Source organism: Hypanus sabinus, chromosome 11, assembly GCF_030144855.1.
Source record: "Hypanus sabinus isolate sHypSab1 chromosome 11, sHypSab1.hap1, whole genome shotgun sequence".
Taxonomy (NCBI): Eukaryota; Metazoa; Chordata; class Chondrichthyes; order Myliobatiformes; family Dasyatidae; genus Hypanus; species Hypanus sabinus.
The window spans coordinates 58,433,601-58,455,804 of NC_082716.1; the positions used below are offsets into that span (position 1 = coordinate 58,433,601).

A 22,204-nucleotide genomic window follows, 5' to 3' on the forward strand; every position below is an offset into this window, starting at 1 on the left:
TATATTCAATTTTTTAATAACAAATAAATTTACAGTTTAATCATGCAGCAATACAATCATTATTGTCTTAATTCGGGATAGCTTCATTAAAAGACAGTAGAGATACGAACTTCTTGTACATAGCAGTGATATATGTAAATATGGGTATATAATCCTGCATTAAAGCTTTTAATGCCAATGCAGGGTCTAAACCCATGGTTTTAGCAACCCAAGATATTGTAGCAGTTTTGAGAATAACAGTCCCATGGTTATGTGACATCTGTGCTTTAGGATGGGGCTAGGAGAGAGGGGAAGTGTAATTAGTAAGAAAATAGTGAGGCTTTAAGGGAATGTGTACCCTTATTTCAACTCTGTCACTTTAAGTCCAGGAATGTTATGCATTAGGGTGTTATACACAGGAGAGTATCTTTTTTGTTTGAAAATAATCTCCGTTCAATTCATTGGGCAGGGAAGATTATTCTATCCAGAAATTTTGTAGATTTCCCTTAAACTCTATAATATTCAGAGTGATTTTATTACCATATATCATTCAGGAGACTGAAAATGAAAGTGAAAAGATGTTTCCAATGTCTAGGATGGCTAGAATTTCAGAATCACATTCTTCAAATAGATTATGCATTTAGGACAGTGATGAGAAGGAATTTTTACATTCCAGAGTTGTGAATTTTTGAAATTCTCTGTCCCACAGAACTGTGATGCAACAGATTTAGAATATTTAAGACCACATACTTATAGGTACTTTGAGATATGTAATGTGGAAAGGTGGGCTTGTGACTTCTGCTTCTATTGTCAACAAAGAGAAAACAAAGTGTCATCAATGATTTTCACTTGACAATGTACTTGTCTGTTACTCACAACGGAGTCATGCCACAACATTCTCCCCCTGAAGAGATGTTTAGGAAGGGAAACAAAATGGAACTGGCTAGATTAGGTTGCAGTCTCTCTTTGTAATAAAATGGATGTTGAGTAAAAACAGTCATATTTTAATGTTTGTATGTGCACTGAGTGATGACTGTTTTGGTGAAAAATATTTGGAAAAGCTTTTCCTACAGAAATTAGATTCATTTTACAACTTTTTCACATGCGGTTCACTTCATAGTGTAACACGGCCTTATAAACAAAAACATGCAAAATACCTCTTTGAAGTTACACTCCTTTAATTTTACAATTATATATCCTTCACACGTAAAATCTATTTTAAGATTTTGTTTAATAAAAAGACTTTACAGTTTAAAAACATAGGAATACAAATAATTAAAATTTTAATCAACTGTAACCATAAAAATAAAAAAACAACTTTACAATTTCATTAAACAATTTTCTTCGGGAGATCTGGCTGGAGAGTATGTGAACTGTACATGCATGAATCATGTAATTACTAGTATTCTCCCCTCCCCTAAACTTCATGTAATTATCAGCAGCAATTTCAGAGGATTTTTAAAATATTACATGTAGGATCATAACTGACTGAAAGAGCAACGATCACTAGAGATTAATCTACAGAGGACATAGTTATTTAAAAAAAAGACTTTGCAGCATCAGTTGCTCTTCAGGTTATGCTATTTGACACCTAACTTTAGTTCAGAGCAGTGAAGTAAATTGAAAACTGATATTTCAAACATTTCCACTGCACCACATGTATTTAACACTAACATTCCAATATAAAATCTCACTCCAGACTGGTCTCATAACACTGCCACTTTAAGACAGCAGCAGTAAGAATGATATAATAATTACTGCATGCCTTATAGTAGTGCTCATAAAATTGCCAGATGGCCATTTGAGCTAAGACTTTGTCCTTACCTGTGAGCCCTGGTACCTTTAGTATGTCACATTCAGCCTGCCTAAATGTAGACTGTAACTCATGCTGAGAATTCCTATAACTTTGATACAACAAAAGGTGATTTTGGAATTTTATTAAGAGGCAGGAATATCCCAGATTTTATAACAAGTGAAAGCTGCTTGCTATAATAGAAGCACTGAGCCAAGTGAGTTACGTTATTTCCTGTGGTTTTACGTACCTGTCCTCCGATTAGCTTACTGAGTAGCATGATCAAAATTAGGTACTCACTATATGGGATAATCCCATTTTCACAACAGCATTTCATCAACTCTTGCTGTATTCTTGAGTGATCCTCAAGACGTTGGTTGAGACTGTAGCTCGCAACAAAAAGTTAATAGTAACACTATTCTGAAGAGGTTTGTGGAGCTCATGCAATTGACATAAACTAAACACAAAGTGTTTACAAACATTTGACTCAGATATAATTAGTTCTTAATCATTATCAATGTAATTTTGTTCATTCTTAATCCATGATGCCATCCATCGTCAGGAAGAGAATAGTTAGTTTTTTTTAAAAAAAGAAACTGCTTCCCATGGTCCACTTCTGTTAAAAGGTTCAATAAATAGTAGAAAAATAATCCTTTATTAAAAAAAAATCTGTGATGTATTGTTAACACTTTAAATTCCCAAATGAGTTATTCTGATGGTTTTCAGGACCCCTTAAAATCTGAGTTTTCCCCATTTGACTCAAAGACTGATGATTAAAACAACAGTTGTTGCAATTCCTTCTGATAGTAGCTTCCATTGAATGGGGAGGAGACACGGTTCAGCACTCTGCGTCCACTGTGTGCACTGTAACTGCTGCCTGTAGATGGTGGCTGTGATGGAGAGAAGGATGGTGGTGAAGACGATAATGGTGGAATTTGTGACTTAACAAAGCAGCAGTCTGAGGTGGCGTGTCCAACTCTAAATCTTCCTCATGATTGCCGACATCCACTCCAGCAGATAATGGATCATTATTGCATGGTGGGTTTTCGCTGTCCTCTTGAGGGCTCATTGTACTATATCCTGTAGATGATTGCAAGTTCACAAAATTAATTTCTAAATACATAATTTTCAGAAAATACAATGCAAAATTTTCAATTATGTCCTAGCTTCATTATTTATAAAACTGAAAATGATTATCAGTGATTTGAAAGAAACAGTTTCATGTTTAGCTTGTGAATTGCCTGTACTATAAACACCTCAAACATTTTGTCCATTAATCATCAGCAGGAAACCTAATATAAACCGCAGAGCATTTTAACAAAAATAAGTAAACATAGAGCAGGGAATCTATGCGGCTAAAGACTATGTCGGGCATGACATTCACTCTCCATGTTGAATATATATCAATTCAGCTACACCTTAAGATCTTTGGTAAACTATACCTTCAAGGCAACAAAATTAATATTTTAGCGACAGTACTCACGGTAGAACAGGTTCTATTTGGACTGAATCTGTTCTCTCCACTCCTTCAATAAATTTAATTTTCCATTTTCCAGATGGTGATAGAAACAACAAGAGTTCTAATTCTCTGTATAAGTTAATTTAATATATTTTAAAGTTGCATGAATTGCAAAATAACTGGGTAGATGTATCCCAAATCACCAGCTGTGAAAACATGTGGAAGCATTTCAAATGTTTTATTATGTCATAGGTTTGTCTGTTTAACACAGACACTAGTTTTCAGCTGAGCAATTCTGTCAGATCAGTTGTACTGCTAATTCACCATAGAACCTCATTCATTCATTCAAATACAGTGATAGCTAACATTAGCAGACTTGTTAAAAAAATTGTAGATTCTTAGGTTTCTGGACAGTACTTTGTTTTTTAGTCATCACAGACATATTACACCAGACCTGATGTGAAGCAGAGAAAAACAGCATTGACTCAATTTGACCAATTTCATGGTACATAGAACCCGTTCTATCTAGAGTACCACCACTAAAACGTTATTTGATTTGTTGACTTGAATAAGGTGATTATATCATTTATTAAGTGTGAAACATTGCAGGACCGATTATCTTATATTCTATGTACACTATTGCATTGCTGTCAAGCTGCAGGTGGAATGCCAGCGAACCACAGAATAGCAGGTTCCGTTTCCAATGATTTTACTAAGTTGAATTCTTGGGCTGAATTAAAATCCACATCATTTGAAAGCATTATTGAAGCTCTTTGGAAAACTATGCTATTGTTAACCATTAGATAACTGCTGATTATGTACACAATTTTAAAAAAAGAGTAAGGGGTAATTTCCCTTGATAGCTTAGTAATACATCTGCATATTTTACACCGTTATCAGGAAAATAGAGTACAGGAAAATTTATCAGGAAAATAGAGGATGAAGTTTTATAATTAAAGGTTAAAATAGCAGCAAGATAACAGAGGTTCCAATTCATTAAAATTATTGCAACATCCTTGTTTAAACAATGCTAAAACAATGCACTGATACCACATACGTCAATACAAGAATTATAAAGTTTATATTTTCTTCTAACTCAAGCAACATCTTGAAGTATTTGTTCATTTTGAGTACAGGTTTCTTACGTACTCAGAAATCTAGCTTAAGAAAACTAAACACTGTCACTCACATTGCTAGAACAGAACCAATTCAAGGGTGCTCTGGACAGTGATTCAATACTATACAAACAAAATGCCCACAGAATATTTTTGGAAATATTATACTAAAATCTTGAGGTGTTAAAATAATGACCAGCTGGTCAAAAGATGTTTATCTCCCAAGAATTTTTCTGGACGTCCGTTCACCTAATAAAAGATAAATCTGTAGTTGTGAACTTCCCATGATTCAGGACATTTACAAGGACAGATTGTAGCGGTGTGCTACACGCAGCGCTAAAATAACGACACGGAGTCAGTAAACTGCAATCAAAGATAATTTTATTCGAACTTCACAGCCTTGCTTTTAAAGCCTCTCTCATCCCGCCCTCCCCGGGCGCGGACGCTCCAAGAGACACGTACTCACAAATCCCCCCAGGCTTTTCACCCTTTGTTGTGGACCTGGCCTTTGTACCCGCACGCTGGCTAATTATGAGCCGGTTCGAGTGCGCTAGGAAGTGGGTCGCCACATAACCCCCCCCTCCGCCCAGAACCAGCGATACACCCCCCCCAATGTCCACAGTCTGGGCCAGACCCTGTTTGGGAGGCCGGCCTCTGCGCCGTGGTGCCGGAAACTCGATCGGTTGCGCCAGGTCCACATGGGCCGGTTTGAGTCGGTCCACCGTGAAAACCTCCTCTCTCCCCCCAACGTCCAGCACGAACGTGGACCCGTTGTTCCGGAGCACCGTAAACGGCCCCTCGTAGGGCCGTTGCAGTGGTGGCTGATGCCCACCCCTTTGTACAAACACCAACTTACAGTTCTGCAGGTCTTTGGGTACGCAGGTTGGGTTCTGCCCATGCTGCGAAGTGGGTATGGGGGCCAGGTCACCGAGCCACTCGCATAGTCTGCGCAGGACTGCTGCAGGTTCTTCCTCTTGCCCCCTTGGGGATGGTAGGAACTCCCCGGGGATGACCAGGGGTGCGCCGTACACCAACTCGGCCGACGAGGCGTGCAGATCGTCTTTGGGTGCCGTGCAGATGCCAAGTAGGACCCAGGGAAGCTCGTCCGCCCAGTTAGCTCCTCACAGGCGGGCCATGAGAGCTGACTTTAGGTGACAGTGGAAACGCTCCACTAGTCTGTTCGACTGTGGTTAGTAGGCAGTGGTGTGGTGCAGCTGTGTCCCCAAAAGGCTGGCCATAGCTGACCACAGGCTGGAGGTGAACTGGGTGCCTCTGTCGGAGGTAATGTGGGCCGGTACACCAAAGCAGGACACCCAGGTGACGATCAGTGCCCGGGCGCAAGATTCGGAGGTGATGTCGGTGAGCGGGATCACCTCTGGCCATCTTGTGAACCGGTCCACAATAGTCAGGAGGTGCCGTGCTCCGCGCGACACTGGCAGGGGGCCCACGATATCCACATGAATGTGGTCAAAACGCCGGTGGGTGGGGTGGAACTGCTGCAGCAGAGCTTTGGTGTGCAGCTGCACTTTGGCCGTCTGGCAGTGCATGCACGTTCTGGCCCATTCACTGACCTGCTTGCGGAGTCCGTGCCAAACAAACCTGCTGGAAACCATCCGGACAGTTGTCCGGATGGAGGGATGTGCCAAGTTATGAATGGAGTCGAAAACACGTCGCTGCCAAGGTGCCGGGACGACGGGACGGGGCTGGCCGGTGGTGACGTCACAGAGTAGGGTCCTCTCACCTGGGCCTAAGGGGAGGTCCTGGAGCTGCAAACCGGAGACTGCGGTTCTGTAACTCGGGATCTCCTCATCTGCCTGCTGTGCCTCTGCCTCAAAGTCTACCCCTTGGGAAAGGGCATGAACGGTAGGGCGAGAGAGCGCATCCGCCACGACATTGTCCTTACCTGAGACGTGTCGGACATCCGTCGTGTATTCAGAGATGTAGGACAGATGGCGCTGCTGGCGGGACGACCAGGGATTGGACACCTTTGTGAACGTAAAGGTAAGTGGTTTGTGGTCCGTGAACGCAGTGAAGGGCCTACCTTCTAAGAAGTACCTGAAATGGCGGATTGCCAGGTGTAGCGCCAACAGTTCCTGGTCGAAAGCACTGTATTTGAGCTCGGGTGGCCACAGGTGTTTGCTGAAAAACTCCAGGGGTTGCCAGTGACCCGCGATGAGCTGCTCCAGTACCCCACCGACTGTCGTGTTAGATGCATCCACTGTGAGGGCGGTAGGGACGTCCATTCTGGGGTGCACTAGCATCGCGGCGTTCGCCAAGGCTTCCTTCATTTGAATGAAAGCGGCAGTGGACTCCTCCTCCCAGGTAATGTCCTTGCCCGGACTCGACAGCAGGACGAACAGGGGGCGCATGATCCGGGCAGCTGAAGGGAGGAAGCGGCACTAGAAATTGACCATACCTACGAATTCCTGAAGGCCTTTGATCGTGGTGGGTCGGGGGAAACGGCGGACCGCATCTACCTTAGCGGGCAGAGGGGTTACCCCGTCTTTAATAATCCTGTGACCCAGGAAGTCGATGGTGTTGAGCCCGAACTGGCATTTGGCCGGGTTGATTGTTAGACCGTATTCACTCAGTCGGGTGTAGAGTTGACGGAGGTGGGACAGATGCTCCTGATGACTGCTGCTGGCTATGAGGATGTCGTCCAAATAGATGAAAGCGAAGTCCAGGTTGCGTCCCACCATTAACCACTGGAACGTCTGTGCGGCATTCTTCAGGCCAAACAGCATGCGGAGGAACTCAAAAAGGCAGAATGGGGTGATGAGAGCCGTTTTGGGGACGTCGTCCGGATGCATCGGGATTTGATGGTATCCTTGGACGAGGTCTACTTTGGAGAAGATCCGTGCGCCGTGCAGGTTTGCTGCAAAGTCCTGAATGTGCGGCACAGGGTAGCGGTCCGGTGTGGTAGCCTCGTTTAGCCTGCGGTAGTCGCCGCACGGTCTCCAGCCCCCCGTCACTTTGGGCACCATGTGCAGGGGGGAGGCCCATGGGCTGTCGGACCTCCGTATGATCCCCAATTCCTCCATCCTCTGGAACTCCTCCTTCGCCAGTCGGAGCTTGTCCGGGGGAAGCCGCCGAGCACGGGCATGGAGGGGTGGTCCCTGGGTCGGGATGTGGTGCTGTATGCTGTGTTGGGGCTTGGCCGCTGTGAACTGCGGTGCCAGAACCGATGGGAAATCCGCCAGGACCCTAGTGAAGTCGTTGTCAGACAGCGTGATGGAGTCGAGGTGAGGGGCTGGTAACTGGGCTGCACCCAGGGAGAACGTCTCAAAGGTCTCGGCGTGGACCAGTCTCTGCCCCGGCAGGTCGACCAGTAGGCTGTGAGACCGCAAAAAATCTGCACCCAGAAGCGGTTGGGCTACAGCGGCCAGTGTGAAGTCCCACGTGAACTGGCTGGAGCCGAACTGTAGCTGCACCGTACAGGTGCCATAGGTCCTTACTGTGCTGCCGTTCACAGCCCTCAGGGTGGGACCCGGTGCCCTGTTGCGGGTGTTGTAACTCGTCGGAGGTAAGACGCTGATCTCAGCACTGGTGTCAACCAAAAAATGGCGTCCCGACCGCTGGTCCCACACATACAGGAGGCTATCCCGAAGCCGTAGCCATCAGCGGCAGCTGGCCCTGGCGTTTCCCGGGAACTGGCAGGGCGGGCGACAACGGCGGGCTTCTGCGCCCCACCGCTGGTGGTAGAAACACCATTGTTCGTTGGGCTCCTCACCCCTGCCTCTGGGGTTAGCGGGCTCTGTGGCCGGGCCTGATCTGGTTTGCTGCTGGGAGCGTGGCTGGGAGATCTGTGCGATGGACGCCCCGCTCACCATTTTGGTGTTCCACAGCAAGTCCGCCCGGGCTGCCACCTTCCGGGGGTCGCTGAAATCCGTGTCGGACAGCAGCAGGCGTATGTCCTCGGGCAGCTGCTCCAGGAATGGCTGCTCAAACATGAGGCAGGGTGTGTGTCCGTTGGCCAGAGACAACATCTCATTTATTAAAGCCGATGGAGGTCTGTCTCCCAAACCATCCAGTGGCAGTAAGCGGGCAGCTCGCTCGCACCGTGAGAGTCCGAAAGTCCTTAGGAGCAGGGCTTTGAATTCCGTGTACGTGCCGTCCGCCAGGGGAGACTGTACGAATTCCGCAACCTGGGCCACTGTGCCCTGGTCGGGGGAGTTCACCACGTAGTAGTAACGGGTGTCCTCTGAGGTTATCTGCCGAACGGGGAATTGGGCTTCTGCTTGCTGGAACCATAGGTGAGGTCGGAGCATCCAGAAGCTTGGCAGTTTCAACGAAACAGCATGAACAGATGCGGCGTCGGTCATCTCCGGTCCAAAAATCGTTTGGACCATCGGGGTCACCAATTGTAGCGGTGTGCTACACGCAGCGCTAAAATAACGACACGGAGTCGGTAAACTGCAATCAAAGATAATTTTATTCGAACTTCACAGCCTTGCTTTTAAAGCCTCCCTCAACCCGCCCTCCCCAGGCGCGGACGCTCCAAGAGACAGGTACTCACAAACCCCCCCCCCCGGCTTTTCACCCTTTGTTGCGGACGTGGCCTTTGTGCCCGCACACTGGCTAATTATGAGCCGGTTCGCATGTGCTAGGAAGTGGGTCGCCACAAGATGTGTAAAAGGGGCCCACAGAAATCACTGGGAACCCGAGTCACCCCAACCACAATCTATTCCAGCTGCTACCATCGGGGAAATCAAGTCTAACAGGCTCTGGGACAGCTTCTTCCACCAGGCCATCAGACTGATGAACTCATGTAGATTTGAGTGTACTCTATATTACACTGACTGTTCTATTTATTATAAATTACTATGATTGTACATTGCAGAATTAGACAGTGAAGTAAAGATTTTTACTCCTCATGTATGTGAAGGATGTAAGAAATAAAGTTAATTCAATTCAATTCAATAATTAATTTCTAGTTTTGACTAAAGTTCCACATCAATTACAGCCCACATAGATAGGACAAGTTCCTTTGAGACAGAAATGAAATCACTTTCTAGTTTCTGAAATGTTGCATGTTATTCTGAGTTAAATGAGACTTTCCTTCTCCATTGAGTGGCATGCAAGACCATTGAACTTACCGTGATCACTTTCTGTTCCTGACCTTCCCCAGTATCGTCGTCTGCGTTCTGGACTGTGTGCATGTCTTTCAATTACAGCCGCAATAAATCTCGTGTTACTGACTATTCAAAAGAACAATTAAGAAGATTCAGTAATCTACATTTCTGAATGTACGTCTCTAAGTAATAGTGAATTTAAAAATTCAAGTTCAGGCAGTGCATGAGGTGAGGGAAGGGCAAGGGAATATGAAGCCGAGGAGGTGGGGGAGAAAGAGCAATTTATGAACTGAGCAGGTACTTGTACTGGCATTCCACTACCATCTCACCCATCAAGTTCAGTTCCAGAGGTAAAGGAGATTCTTAGTTCTCTTCCTGGGTACAGTCCCAGTCAGCCACCCCCAAGCCCAGAGCAGAGAGGGAGGAAGGCCTCGCAGGAACTGAGGTTAAGAAAAATCTACAACTATGATTATGGTAAGAGGGAGTGGAAATGACATAGCACATTCATTCTCAACTTTCATTTTTAAACTTAGCTACTTTGAACGTTTTTAAAAACTCACACCATTTTACCATCTGCCATCTCTCTCCTTGCTTTTGTTTTCCTGATAGATACAATTACTTCATAATGCACTTTGACAGCACAACTTCAGATCATGTTTCTCATGCTAATCAAAAAAGAGGGCATCATACCAGCAGATAATATCGTACATGTTAGAAGACCCAAGATATTTGTTTTCTATCATTTATTTAAGAATACATTCCACTTAGAATAGAATACAAGTATCATCATGACCTTAAACGCTCAAGTGTAGCTGGTAATTATTACAATACAATACTTCTGTTTCTAAGCAAACTTCAGAAGGCAGAAATCTAGAAATGTATTTGAGTTGGAAGTGGAAAAATTGCCCCAGATGTAACATAATGTAATTATTACCAAAAAACCCTTGGTTGCTGTAACATTTCAAAAGTTTAAACTATGATTGCAAGACCCCAAAACAGAAGTTACTGTGGCATAATACATGATCAAAACAAGTTAACCCCTTCCCTCCTGTAAGCAGCAGCTCACAACTGAGAACATATTCAAATCCTCAGGCAAACATTACGATCAGAAATTGAAATTCTTAATATCAAGTCTTGTCAAATCATGTTGTAGGGCTCTGTCAATAATCTAACTAGGGACTAACCAACTTGGAAACGGTATTGCAAAAATTCAAGGTGAGTTTGAAAATGAAACTCGGGTGTTAGATTTTACAAAGTCAAGGAAAAAAGCCGATGTTAGCTGAAGTGATAGGAAATTAAATTACAAGATAGCACTTTTGATAAACTGTGGCAAACACTTTTTAAAAAGTCTTTGTTATTCTCTGTGAACATAAATTTCCGTGTGGGATGAACCCTTCACAGGATTCACCAGAGAGCCAGAGCAGTTATGGAAATTATAATGCTGATGTGCGAAAGGGTTTTTAAAAATCAGTCAAGTTTGAACAGGATGTTGATAGGGGAGGATAAAAATGTTAAAAATTGCTTGTAAAAGCGATTATGAAAATTAAATTCCAATCTGTTAGGGGTAGAGACAAAAGAAATATCAGTTAAAAATCTTCTGTATCTTTCTTCTTTGATGAGAAATCAAAGTGGTTGATGAGTTTGAGAATCTTATGTTTAAGGCTTATGGTCCTCTGCTACAATTCCTGAAATTGGAAGATAGCAAATACACTTTCTACTGTTTAAGAAGGGAAAGGAAAGCCTGCTTTCCTGCTGTAAGGTTATGCCATGATTGTTAGGATCTTTCAAGTTTTCCCCTTTGCTAACTCATGCGAAAAAACTCACACTTGAATATCTGTTGACGTTCTGAACCTTGCATAGTTACTGTGCCTCTACCTGAGCCATTGCATCATGAAGAACCTATTCTGTCCATACCCAACTTCAAGATCAACAAGAGTGAGATGCTAGCTGATTTACTTCCTCATTCTTTGCCAGGGACAAGACCCCTCTTATCATCTCAGGTGAAACGACACTGATCAGGAAGCTTCTTGTTTTAGGTCATTCAACATCACATGGAGTGGTGCACCTGTCAGAGTCACTGGCCAGCATTTTCTCATCTGTTCATTCTCAGAACAATAGTTGCTAAAAGTAAGCTTTACCCCATGACCTTCCAAGATGTTAAATTTAGAATCACAACGTGAGTGGAGCAATTAATTTCACAAATATCTTTCTTTTTATCTTCACTGTAGGTAGTACTTACTGATTCCTCTGTCCTCATGACTATCTTCATCCCTCTCGTCGCGGTCATTTTCTAGGTTGGACATTCGGACAGACATCTCTGTTTGTATATATACAAAAAAAAGTTTCAGTTGCAACCTTTTGTTTAAAAAAGATGTATAGATATATAATTTTTCATCAGGTTATATCATTCTTATTCTTTAACATGGGAGGGAAAAGTATCTTCACAACATTAATTCAATTCTGGAAGCAGTGTCAAAATAAACTTCAAATTGGGGTTCTCTAATCTTCATGACTGAGAAAAGTTTACCAAATAGTGCCTTAACCACAGGGGAACAAATAAAGGGCAACTTCTGGTCAAGATGGTGCCAAGTTGCAGTCTCTGGTGACATCGTAGCTCAGACTTAGTTGATTTTTAAGCTGAAAGAGATAGTTTTGGGGATGGAGAGTGGAGTTGGAGATCACAGGGTTTAGGGACGGTGATCTGGGGGATTTAGAGTTCAGGGCAGAGATCTGCATTCAAAGGCCGCAACTTGGACGAAGGACAACCACAGACTCTGCCTCCACTTCACACTCCAGGCCAGGGATGTGGACATGAGACGAAGGACATTCACAAATGTTAAAAACCCCCAGGTTGGTGGGTCCTGAGAGGCACGAGGGCCGGGGATTCGGTACACTTGGGAGTCCAAATCTCGACTGCCTACTGCAGGGGTCGATATCGAAGACTGAAGCCTAAAGGTTGATCGGAAGTCCAAAATTTGAAGCCCGATGGTTGTAGCTTGGAGACTGGAAGCCTGTTCAGCAGTTGGATGGTGAGTGGGAGAGAGGAAAGCGATTTGTTTTGTAGTTGTTGTTAAGAAGCTTGTTGAGTTCTGAGTTGTTCTGCCTAGCATCGTGGCCATGTCACGTTGCTTCTGGAACGTACAGTAACACTTGTGGGCTGACCCAGCACATGCTTGGGTGTGTTAGTTGTTTACGCAAGCTATGCATTTCAAATTATGCTTTACTGTACATTTGGTAAATAAATCTGAATTCTAGAAGATATCAAGTATGGTGAATGGAACATTGTCCTCCTTGTCTAACATACCAAGTAATCCTTCCCATCCCTTCCTACATCAATGTCAATGTCATATATCCCCATTAATACATGTCAAACCATACATTTCCTGGACAGCAAACCGGGGATGGCTAAAAGTTCTCACCTTGTGCTGCAAGCGGAGACATGTGCTGGTGACTTCTCCTGTGGATCTGGTGTCGGTAAGCGTACACTGCCAGCACAAGAACCATGATGCACCCCATGATCCCACCAGCCACGGGGCCAACTGGGGCACTTTTGATCATGTTCAACGCTACAACCTCATCGCCTATAATTTGGCAAAAAAAAAGAAAATTACCAGAAGGCTACTTGGTTCATTGCCTGTCCTAATCTTCCAATATACAACTAAACAACTAAATGGAGCTGAAGCACAAACTACAGATAGCCATCAAGTCCTAGTAAAGGAACTTTAGAACAATAGACATTACCTTTTGTCACTGATGGTGGGTAAGGAGAAGCAAGCCCTCAGGAAGATTAGAGGAAAAGCAGTCAGCGAGGGATATGACAGTCCACAGACTGAAAAGAACAATGGCTGTAAGTGCGATGGAGCTGTGGAACGATGCTGACAGCACACCCATTGAAAGACCAGGTGTGGCTTAATGGGAATTTGCTTGTCATTAACTTTTTAGAATTGTGTAAAAATGAGAGGTAAAATGTAAAGATCCATCATTTGCTCAAGATGGTGTGGTCGCCATGCACTTGGCAAACCAGCACAGGGAACAGCAAGATCGCACAGGAGCAATATAAAATACATTCCAGAATGCCCTACAGGTTAATCCTGGGAAGAGACAGTAATAGTTTACCGCTGGAGCTGTTGTCAAAGCAATATTTAATGAATTCCAGATTAACTATAATGTTTCCCTCTAATTGAACATACTCAACAAGCACTATGTCGCCTGTGTCGATGTCATTAATTGGTTGAATAAATGCTATAAAAATGGTTATTTTACTGAAATTTTTATATATATTTCAAGCAGTTCCACCTTTTGTTCCAAAAATATTTTTTGATAAAATAGATTCCATGATCTTGTGTTACATTTGGTATAATAAAAGCTCCAGAGTGAATAAATTTTTATCGCAAAAATCAAAAAAAGATGGAGGACTGGTACTACCAAACTTTAGATTTTATTATTGTGCGATTAATATTCATTATATCACCTTCTGGATTCATGGTATAAATAACCAGGACTGCCCTTCATGGTTACATTTGGAGGAGAATTCGATAAGGGGGTTTTCTTTAGCTTCTTTACTAGAAGCTCCTCTTCCTTTTTCATTCTCCAGGATAGGTACACAAGGTCTTAGTCCCATTGTTAAACATACTTTAAAAATTTGGTTTCAGATTTTTCGAATTAAGTCACTTAGTACTTTCTAGTAAAATCCATTCTAATTTTTTCTTTAAACCATCAACTCTGGATAAGGCTTTTTTTTATATGGAAAACTAAGGGAATAAAAACTTTTTTAGATTTGTTTTCAGAGGATTGTTTAATGTCTTTTTCGCAGTTAGTGGATAAATATGATATATGTAGTACACATTTTTTTTTAGATATTTACAAGTTAGGAATTTTTACATGATTTTTTTACCGAAATATCCCTTGGTTTATTCACCAAATTTGATTTATGCTATTTTCAGCTTAAACCACTTCAAAAACGATTAACAGCTATTATATATAAACAGTTAATGAATGCACGTATGATGCCTAATGATAAGGTTAAATGTACTTGGGAAATGGAACTTCAACATTCACTTTCAGATGATCAATGAAGTAAACCTTGTTATCTAGTTAATAATTCATCTATCTGTGCACGTCACTCCCTAATTCAGTTTAAGATAGTACACAGGGCCCATATGTCAAAAGATAAATTAGCGCGTATTTTTTCTAATATAAGCCCCACCTGTGACAGATGCAACGCTGAGGTGGCTACTCTAACTCATATGTTTTGGTCCTGTGTAAAGTTAAATAATTTTTGGAGGGATGTGCTTAGAATATTATCAAAAGCTATAGGTGTGGATTTACAACCCAATTCATTTACGGCAATCTTTGGGATTATTCCAGAGGAAACAGGAAGAGTTCCTGCTTCTGCTCAACATGTGATAGCCTTTTCAATTTTACTGCCTAGGAGAGCTATCTTGTTATACTGGAAAGATTCTAATCCACCTACTGTTTTCAACTGGCTCTCCTCCATTACATCCTGTTTAAGTTTGGAGAAAATTAGGAGCCAGATGTTTGACACATCTTTTAACCTTAAGCAAGTCTGGCAACCCTTTATTCAATATATTCATAGGATTTAATTTTTTCTCTCTCTATTTTTTTAAAGAAACAATTTTTTTTCCCTTTGTTCCTCCTTATCCATGAAGGTTTGGAGATGACTGAAGGGATGTTTTCTTTCCTCTTTTTTTTTCTAATTTTATTCTCAAATGGACTGCCCAATCTTTCTTTTTTTTTGTTTTAGGTTAGTTTAGCGGGTTTTTTTTCCTCCTTATTAATAAAATTTCCAATTCTTTTCTCTCTACGATTTGCCTAGAGGAGTTGTGGTTTCTTGTTTATATACAATAGCTTAATATTATATTTATTTGACTTTGACAGTAAATATATTCTTTTGTTGTCTCTACAGTTTGTGTATTATGTGTTTGCTAAAACTTCTCCTCTGATTTGTATCTTTATTTCCTGTTGAAAAATCAATAAAAAAAGATTGAAAATGAAAAAAAGAACTACAATGTAATCAATGTACTGCCAACAAATTGGTATGAGAATTCTTCTCCCCCCAGCCTGGTTATACTCAAAACACATATCTGATCATCTTGGACTGAGCTCCATGCTGTAATATTCATAGTGAACGTTTGACAAAGTTTTCTTATCACTAACAAATAGAAATTACAAATGAGTGTGGTCTAGGAGTAGTTCATTTTGATGCACAACAATCATAAGTTCTGGGACATGATAAATGCCATGCTGGGCTTCTTATTTTGAAATTATACTGCTTTTCTCTGACCGGTCAACTGATTTAATTGTGCTGGTAAGAGTTAAAAAAAAAACTCACTAATGTTGGATTCAAGTACATGGAGGGCAGTCTAATATGCACGTAGGTTTGCAGATTGAAATAAGTGCACTACTCTGTGTTTAATGAAACCTCTCATCAAAAATGGGAATTTAATGTTTCCATAACTATGAAAATATGCTAAAGAGGAACTAGTTTGAGCAGTAAAGTTTCTAACGACAGGTGCCTCAGCGAGTCTGTTCACCGACCCAGTGCAGCAGCTGGTGAGCGATGCTGTTAAAAGGGAAACAGATTATGGATTGAATATCTCCATGTTCAATAGTCTTTAAACACCGTTAACAAGCATAGACTTCAAACTTTCACTTGACAATGCACTCAAAGATATGCTTCAAATGCCGATACTTGTGACGTGAGAAAAACATAGGACCTTAAAAGGAAAAATTGAGCTTCAATGATTTGCCTTCAGAAGATGATTTTGAACACTGAGAATAGCAGAACAGCGTTTGCACTGAGCAAGGTTAATGAGTAAGCACAAGGCTTTGGGCAAAGAAGCATATACTGAAAATACTGGAACACTGATGTTTAATTGAGGATGTATCTCTGAATCAAGCAGCCTGTGTGGGCCACCTTCAGATTAGACAACAAATGAGAGAATGAAATAAGCAGAAAATAATGCTAATCTCTGTAAAGGAAACAGTAAAGAAGATGGCAGTCATTTTAATTTGTTGACATAAAGAAAAAGGTGTTAGAGGGAATAAAATTCACATCTAGAAACTTAAGTAGTAAGTATTTCAACTATTTACATTCTTGGAAACAAGAGTGCAGGCCAGATAATTTTAAAATATTTTATATATGTCACAACTCTGGTCACCTTAGCTGTCAGTGGTGCACATAATCGAACTTCATGTGAAAACCAATTATTACAGGCAAATTTATATTAATATGGAATGAGAATCGGGGAACGTCTTGTTCTTAGAAAATGGCAAGGCCTGCAAATAAAATATGACATCGTTTTAGCTGCCAACACCTAACAAATTTCCATAAAGGTGGCTTGACATTCGTTATTAATACTTTATTAGTTTATAACTTGGTATTCAGCATTTCAAGAGTAAAGGATGTACTATGTACAGAGCCTGCCACTATGCTTCCATTCACTGTAGCATCCTTACCCAAGGCAGGCATGTCATCGATATAGGGACTCTTAGCTCCAACAATTCCTCCAAAACATTCTTTCTGGGATGTGCAGTATGGCTCATCCAGATGTGTTTTTCCATCACTATCCACCACACACCATTCACAGTCTAAAACGCCAAAACAATCCCTGAAATAGAAAGAAAGAGCCAGTCAAAAGCCACTGGCAGCCAGTCATAGTCATTTCCATTCTGCTTCTATTCTTCTACAGATGTGCAGTGGAGAGTACAATGACTGGCAGCAGCACAGCCTGGTATGGAAACACCAATGCACTTGAAAGGAAAACTCTACAAACAGTAGTGGATACAGACCAGTCCATCACGGGTAAAGCCATTCCAACCATTGAGTACATATGCACAAAACTTTATTACAGGAAAGCAGCAGCTACATTCAGAAACCCTCCCCACCCAGGACATGCTCTCTTTTCACTGCTACCATCAGAAAGGTGGTACAACAGCCTCAGGACTCGCATCACCCAGCTCAGGAACAGTTACTATGAGGCTCTTTGACCAAAGGGGATAACTTCACTTGCCCACTTGAAGTGTTCCTCCAACCAAAGGACTCACTTTCAAGAACTCTTCATCTCATGTTCCTCATATTTATTGCTTGTTTGTTTATTTATTTATTTTATTGTTATTTCTTATTTTGTATTTGCATAGTTTGTTGTCTTCAGCACTCTGGTTGAATGCCCTAGTTGGGCGGTCTTACATTGACTTTGTTATAGTTATTATTCTGCACAATTATTAAGTATGCCCACAAGAAAATGACTCTCGGGGTTATATATGGCGTCATATAGTTGAACCTTAAACTCTTTTGTGGATGATAGCTTTGAAGGCACTAATTCCCTCGATACTCTTCAATAACTAATAATCTTATGTGAACTTCATTTCTACCCTGGTTGGTAGTGGGAATCCTGATCTTTATCCACTTTCAAGGAAAGTTGACAGGTTAGCAACCTGATTTTGCTGCTTTCAGCATTATTAAAACAGGGGCAGAGGTTTACCTCATCTACTCTCCTGCCTAAGAACAGTTACAGCTGAATACGTGAGCACAAAGCTTCAGTTATGTTTCTATTCCACCAGTGGCTGTCCTTATATCAAAAGCCAGTAACTTATACTAAGGAATTGGTTAGTATATTACCAGAATAAGAAATATGCAAATGACTAGGTCAAAAATTAATGAAGCAAGATAAAGAATGGAGTTGTATGAAATCAAGATTAATCTGTTCTTGCCTTAGTAAAAGAATAAATCTATGCTTGTGACAGGGAGAAAAAGGCTGCCTGGCACACTTCCAGGCTGCAGATTTATGTGCTGGAAGCTGGCATTACCCGCTCAATGTCCTTTGGCTGCATCTGGTGTTGATGCACTGTGGGAGGGTTTCTTGTAGACTGGGATCAAAGGCAGCAAGAGTCAGTGGCTCCTGGTGGACTTCACAACTTGGATTCCTGTTTTATTAAAATACAAAATCAATTATACACAATGCAAGCACTTATTGTCACACTTTCTGAAGTATTATCCACTCTCACCCCCACTCATTGCTCCCTATCTGTGCTAGTGGTGTGATTTCTTGTCAGTGTATTGTTCTAGGTTTATCAGCAGTACAATACGTTGACAACACGTCCTTCTTCATGATTAAGCTTATGCAATGTGTTTTGACAAGCCTATGCAAAGAGGACAGAAGAAATGAATCGAATCTTGTCCTTAACACATAAGCGGACATTAAAGGCCGTCAGGAGCAAAGCTCCTCTTGACCCTCGTTTCTCTCCGACACGAGGGTCCTGAACTCACAGTAACAGCCTACAAACTCCTACCACAAACATCATCACTGAAATTGAATTCAGTTCATGAGGAAGAAGACAATGATGCCTTTATTTACTTATCGTAACTTTGGCTCTGTGAAGACCAATCATTCATCCATAACCACAACTGAGAAGCTGGTGGTAATCTGTCTGAATGAAATGCTGGAGATCTTCTAATTAAAATAGACCTAGTTATAGAACAAAACAGCATAGATACAGGTCCTCCAGCCCAGCAAGTCCACGCTGACTACCCAGCTAGCCCGAATTCCCTGCGTTCAACCATTCCCTATGTCCACCTCTCCAAGTGCTTCTTAAATCTCAACCACTTCCTCACATTCCATATATTCATCACCATCTGCGTAAAAAACTTGACCTCAGGTTCCTTTCAAGTCTTTTCCCTCTCACCATAAAATCTAGGCCCCTGGTTTTGGTTTCTCCTATTCAGGGAAAAGACTGCTACTGTCCATCTTATCTATGATTTTAAACATTTCTATAAGGTTGCCCTTCACTCTCCCCTGCTCCAAGGAATAGAGACCCAACCTGGCCAACCCCTCACTCTCAGTCAGACCCACTAGTCCTGTAAATGTCCTTGTGGATCTCTTCGACACTCTTTCCAGTTTAACCACTACACTCCTTTAAGGTCACCAGAACAGTGCACCTTTCCCAAAGTGTGACTTCACCAACAACATAGCCACTGCAACATAATATCCCAATTCCTGTACTTAGTGCCTTGACTGTAGAGGGCTAACATGCTAAATGTCTTTTTCACCATCCTATCTCCCCGTGACACCACTTTCAATGAACTATACACTTGTACTCTCAAGTCCCGTTGTCCTACTACACTGCTGAATGCAAGTCCTATTCTGGTTTGACTTTCCAAAATGCACCACCTCTCATCCACAAATTTACTGATCAAGCCTTGTGCATTCGTATCCCAAGCATTTATTTTTAAAAATGAATTAACAGAATCCTAACATCAAACCCTGCAACACGTCACTGGTCACCAGCTTCTATTACAAAAGACTACAGAAAGAACTACAATCAGTGAACAGGAATGGGGACAGCCATTTTGTGAGACTGCCCTTGCAGCTGCCACTTTGCGAACTGTTTGATGAACTTACTCTTGCTTTGGGATAACTTATTCAGAGAAAATGAATGTGGAGACAATGGTTTCTGATGATCTGTTAAACCTGCGATCATTCCCAAATAAGTACAGTCAGCCCTCCTTATCCATGGATTCCGCATGTGCAGATTCAACCAACCGTGGATCAGGAAAACCTGGAAGTTCTCTCTCTAGCACTCGTTGCTTGAGCATGTACAGACTATTTTTTCTTGTCATTATTTCCTAAACAATACAGCATAACAACTATTTACATAGCATTTACATTGTATTAGGTATCATAAGTATTCTAGAAATGACTTTAAAGTACAAGCAGTCCCCAGGTTATGAATGAGTTCCATCTTTAAATCAGATTTGAAGTCGGAACAGGTACATCCAGTATTATTTAGCGTCAGTTAGTCAAACATTTTTCTTAGTATATAGTACACATTTTACCTTTCTATGCATATAAAACACTTAAGGAACATAAGTATTTCAATAGTTAAACCACTGCACTGCTTAGTAATAATTGTAGCTTCCATCGGGGCAGGGCCTTTTACATGTTTCATTAAAATTGTTCCAATCGTTGATCGACTGTAGCCTAACGATTTTCCAATGATCGATGGTGTTTCACCTCGTTCCGATCGCTTTATTACTTCCACCCTATTTTCAATCGCAATCGTGATTATTTTCGTGAACAGAATCACTGCGGATTCAGAGCTGCACTGCCAGGTCCTAATGTCCACTGCACTGAGACATGTTAAATAAAGCCCGAGGTTCCGTTGGTACCTAAAGCCACCGCACTGAGACAGGTTACATAAGGGACTTGAGCATCCACATTTTTTGGTATCCACGGGGGGGGGGGGGGGGGGGGGGGGGGGGGTCTTGGAACCAATCCCCTGTGGATAAGGAGGGCTGACTGTAGCTGTTTATTGTGTAAGATGGTAGGTTTGCAGAAGTAATATCATCCAGGCCCAGTGTCTGGGTGACACAGTTTGACTGGTTTGAACCAGTCAAGTTGAATAGTTTAAAGGAATCTCTTAAGGCATGAAGTTGAAGGCAAAGGCCATGGAACAATAATGTAGCCCTGGGTTACATCCAACGGGAAGATGACACAGGTCAGATAGATGGCCTCGAGCCAATGAAACTAAACCATCGGAGATTAATATAATAAGGGAAAGAATAAGAATGAAGGATATTGGGAGCACAAGCAATGACAACTTTCTGGAGATCGCTTTCATCCACTGCGGATGTGGATGACCCCACGTCGGTCATGTCGAGATCACATCGGGAACACGAGGAATATCTGGCCAAGCGGATGTAGACTCTTTTCCCCAGGTATTATTCTTTTCTTTTCTTTCACTATTCATCAGGGTTCAGAGAAATTTAGTAAGTGTGCAGTTATTCAGTTGTGTAAATGTGCATGCTTGTGAACCGAGCCAAACAGGTACTTGTCAGTAAATATAAATTCTCTCTGTGCCTAACTGATCATTATTACTACCACAACCTACTACCATCTCTGCTTCCTAACTTGGAGCCAATTTTGAATCCACTGAACTACAGTACCTCCCTCTGAATTCCATTATGTCTAACATACCAGGCCTACCTCCCATGTGGGATCTTGTCAAACGTCTTGCCCATGTCAGAATAGACAACATCTACTGCCCTACCCTCACCTACCTTTTTGGTTAACTCGTCAAAAATGCTGAAAGGTCAGTCAAATACGACTTCCCATGAACAAAGCCTGCTGACTTTTCCTAATTTGACTATCAAATGCTGGTAGATCCTGTCTCTCTGAACCTCAAGTAACTTCCCCACTACAGATATCAGACTGACCATCCTGGGATTCCCTGCCTTGACCTTACTACTCTTTTTTTTTAAGCAATAGAAAAACATTAGCCATCTCCCAGTCTTCAGGAACATCGCCACTGACTAACAATAAAGCAACTACTACCATCCTGGTAATATGCCTTCCAAAACATCTTCACTTGTTTCTTTTACCTCTTGAACAATGACTTTTGCCTCAGTAAACACCAATAAGTGTTTAGGTTAAAATCCCACCATCTCCTGCAGGTGAGCCCTGCTAATCTCGAAGGGGAACTACACTTCAGGAGCCTCTTGGGATTTTCCTCACCCTTACATGCCAGATCCATCTCAGACCCTCTTTGTTATTTTGATTTCCCACTGACAAGTATTTCTAATCTCTTTAAGGTCATCAAGTGATCCACTCAATTGTGACCTCCTAAACAAAATGTATGATTCCTTATTTCTGTTGGCCAGAGCCTCAGGAACTCCCAACAGCCAAGATTCTGAGTAGAGAGGATCAGAGTTTAAAAACCCAAGTCAGCACTGGAGGCAGTCTGAGGGGAATATGCAAATGGTGGTATT

General features: G+C 41.9%; 1 protein-coding gene across 1 annotated transcript in view; it reads right to left on the reverse strand.

Moving 5' to 3' along the window:
* cachd1 (cache domain containing 1) overlaps positions 1–22,204 on the reverse strand; it is a 185,343-nt gene continuing 163,139 nt past the window's right edge. Inside the window, exons 23-28 of the mRNA XM_059984386.1 lie at positions 18,247–18,363; positions 16,897–17,048; positions 12,837–12,998; positions 11,657–11,734; positions 9,442–9,543; positions 1–2,851 (exon numbers count right to left, since the gene is read on the reverse strand). Of these exons, the coding sequence (XP_059840369.1) occupies positions 2,610–2,851; positions 9,442–9,543; positions 11,657–11,734; positions 12,837–12,998; positions 16,897–17,048; positions 18,247–18,363 (853 nt within the window). The 3' untranslated portion in view covers positions 1–2,609. The remainder of the gene's footprint in view (positions 2,852–9,441; positions 9,544–11,656; positions 11,735–12,836; positions 12,999–16,896; positions 17,049–18,246; positions 18,364–22,204) is intronic.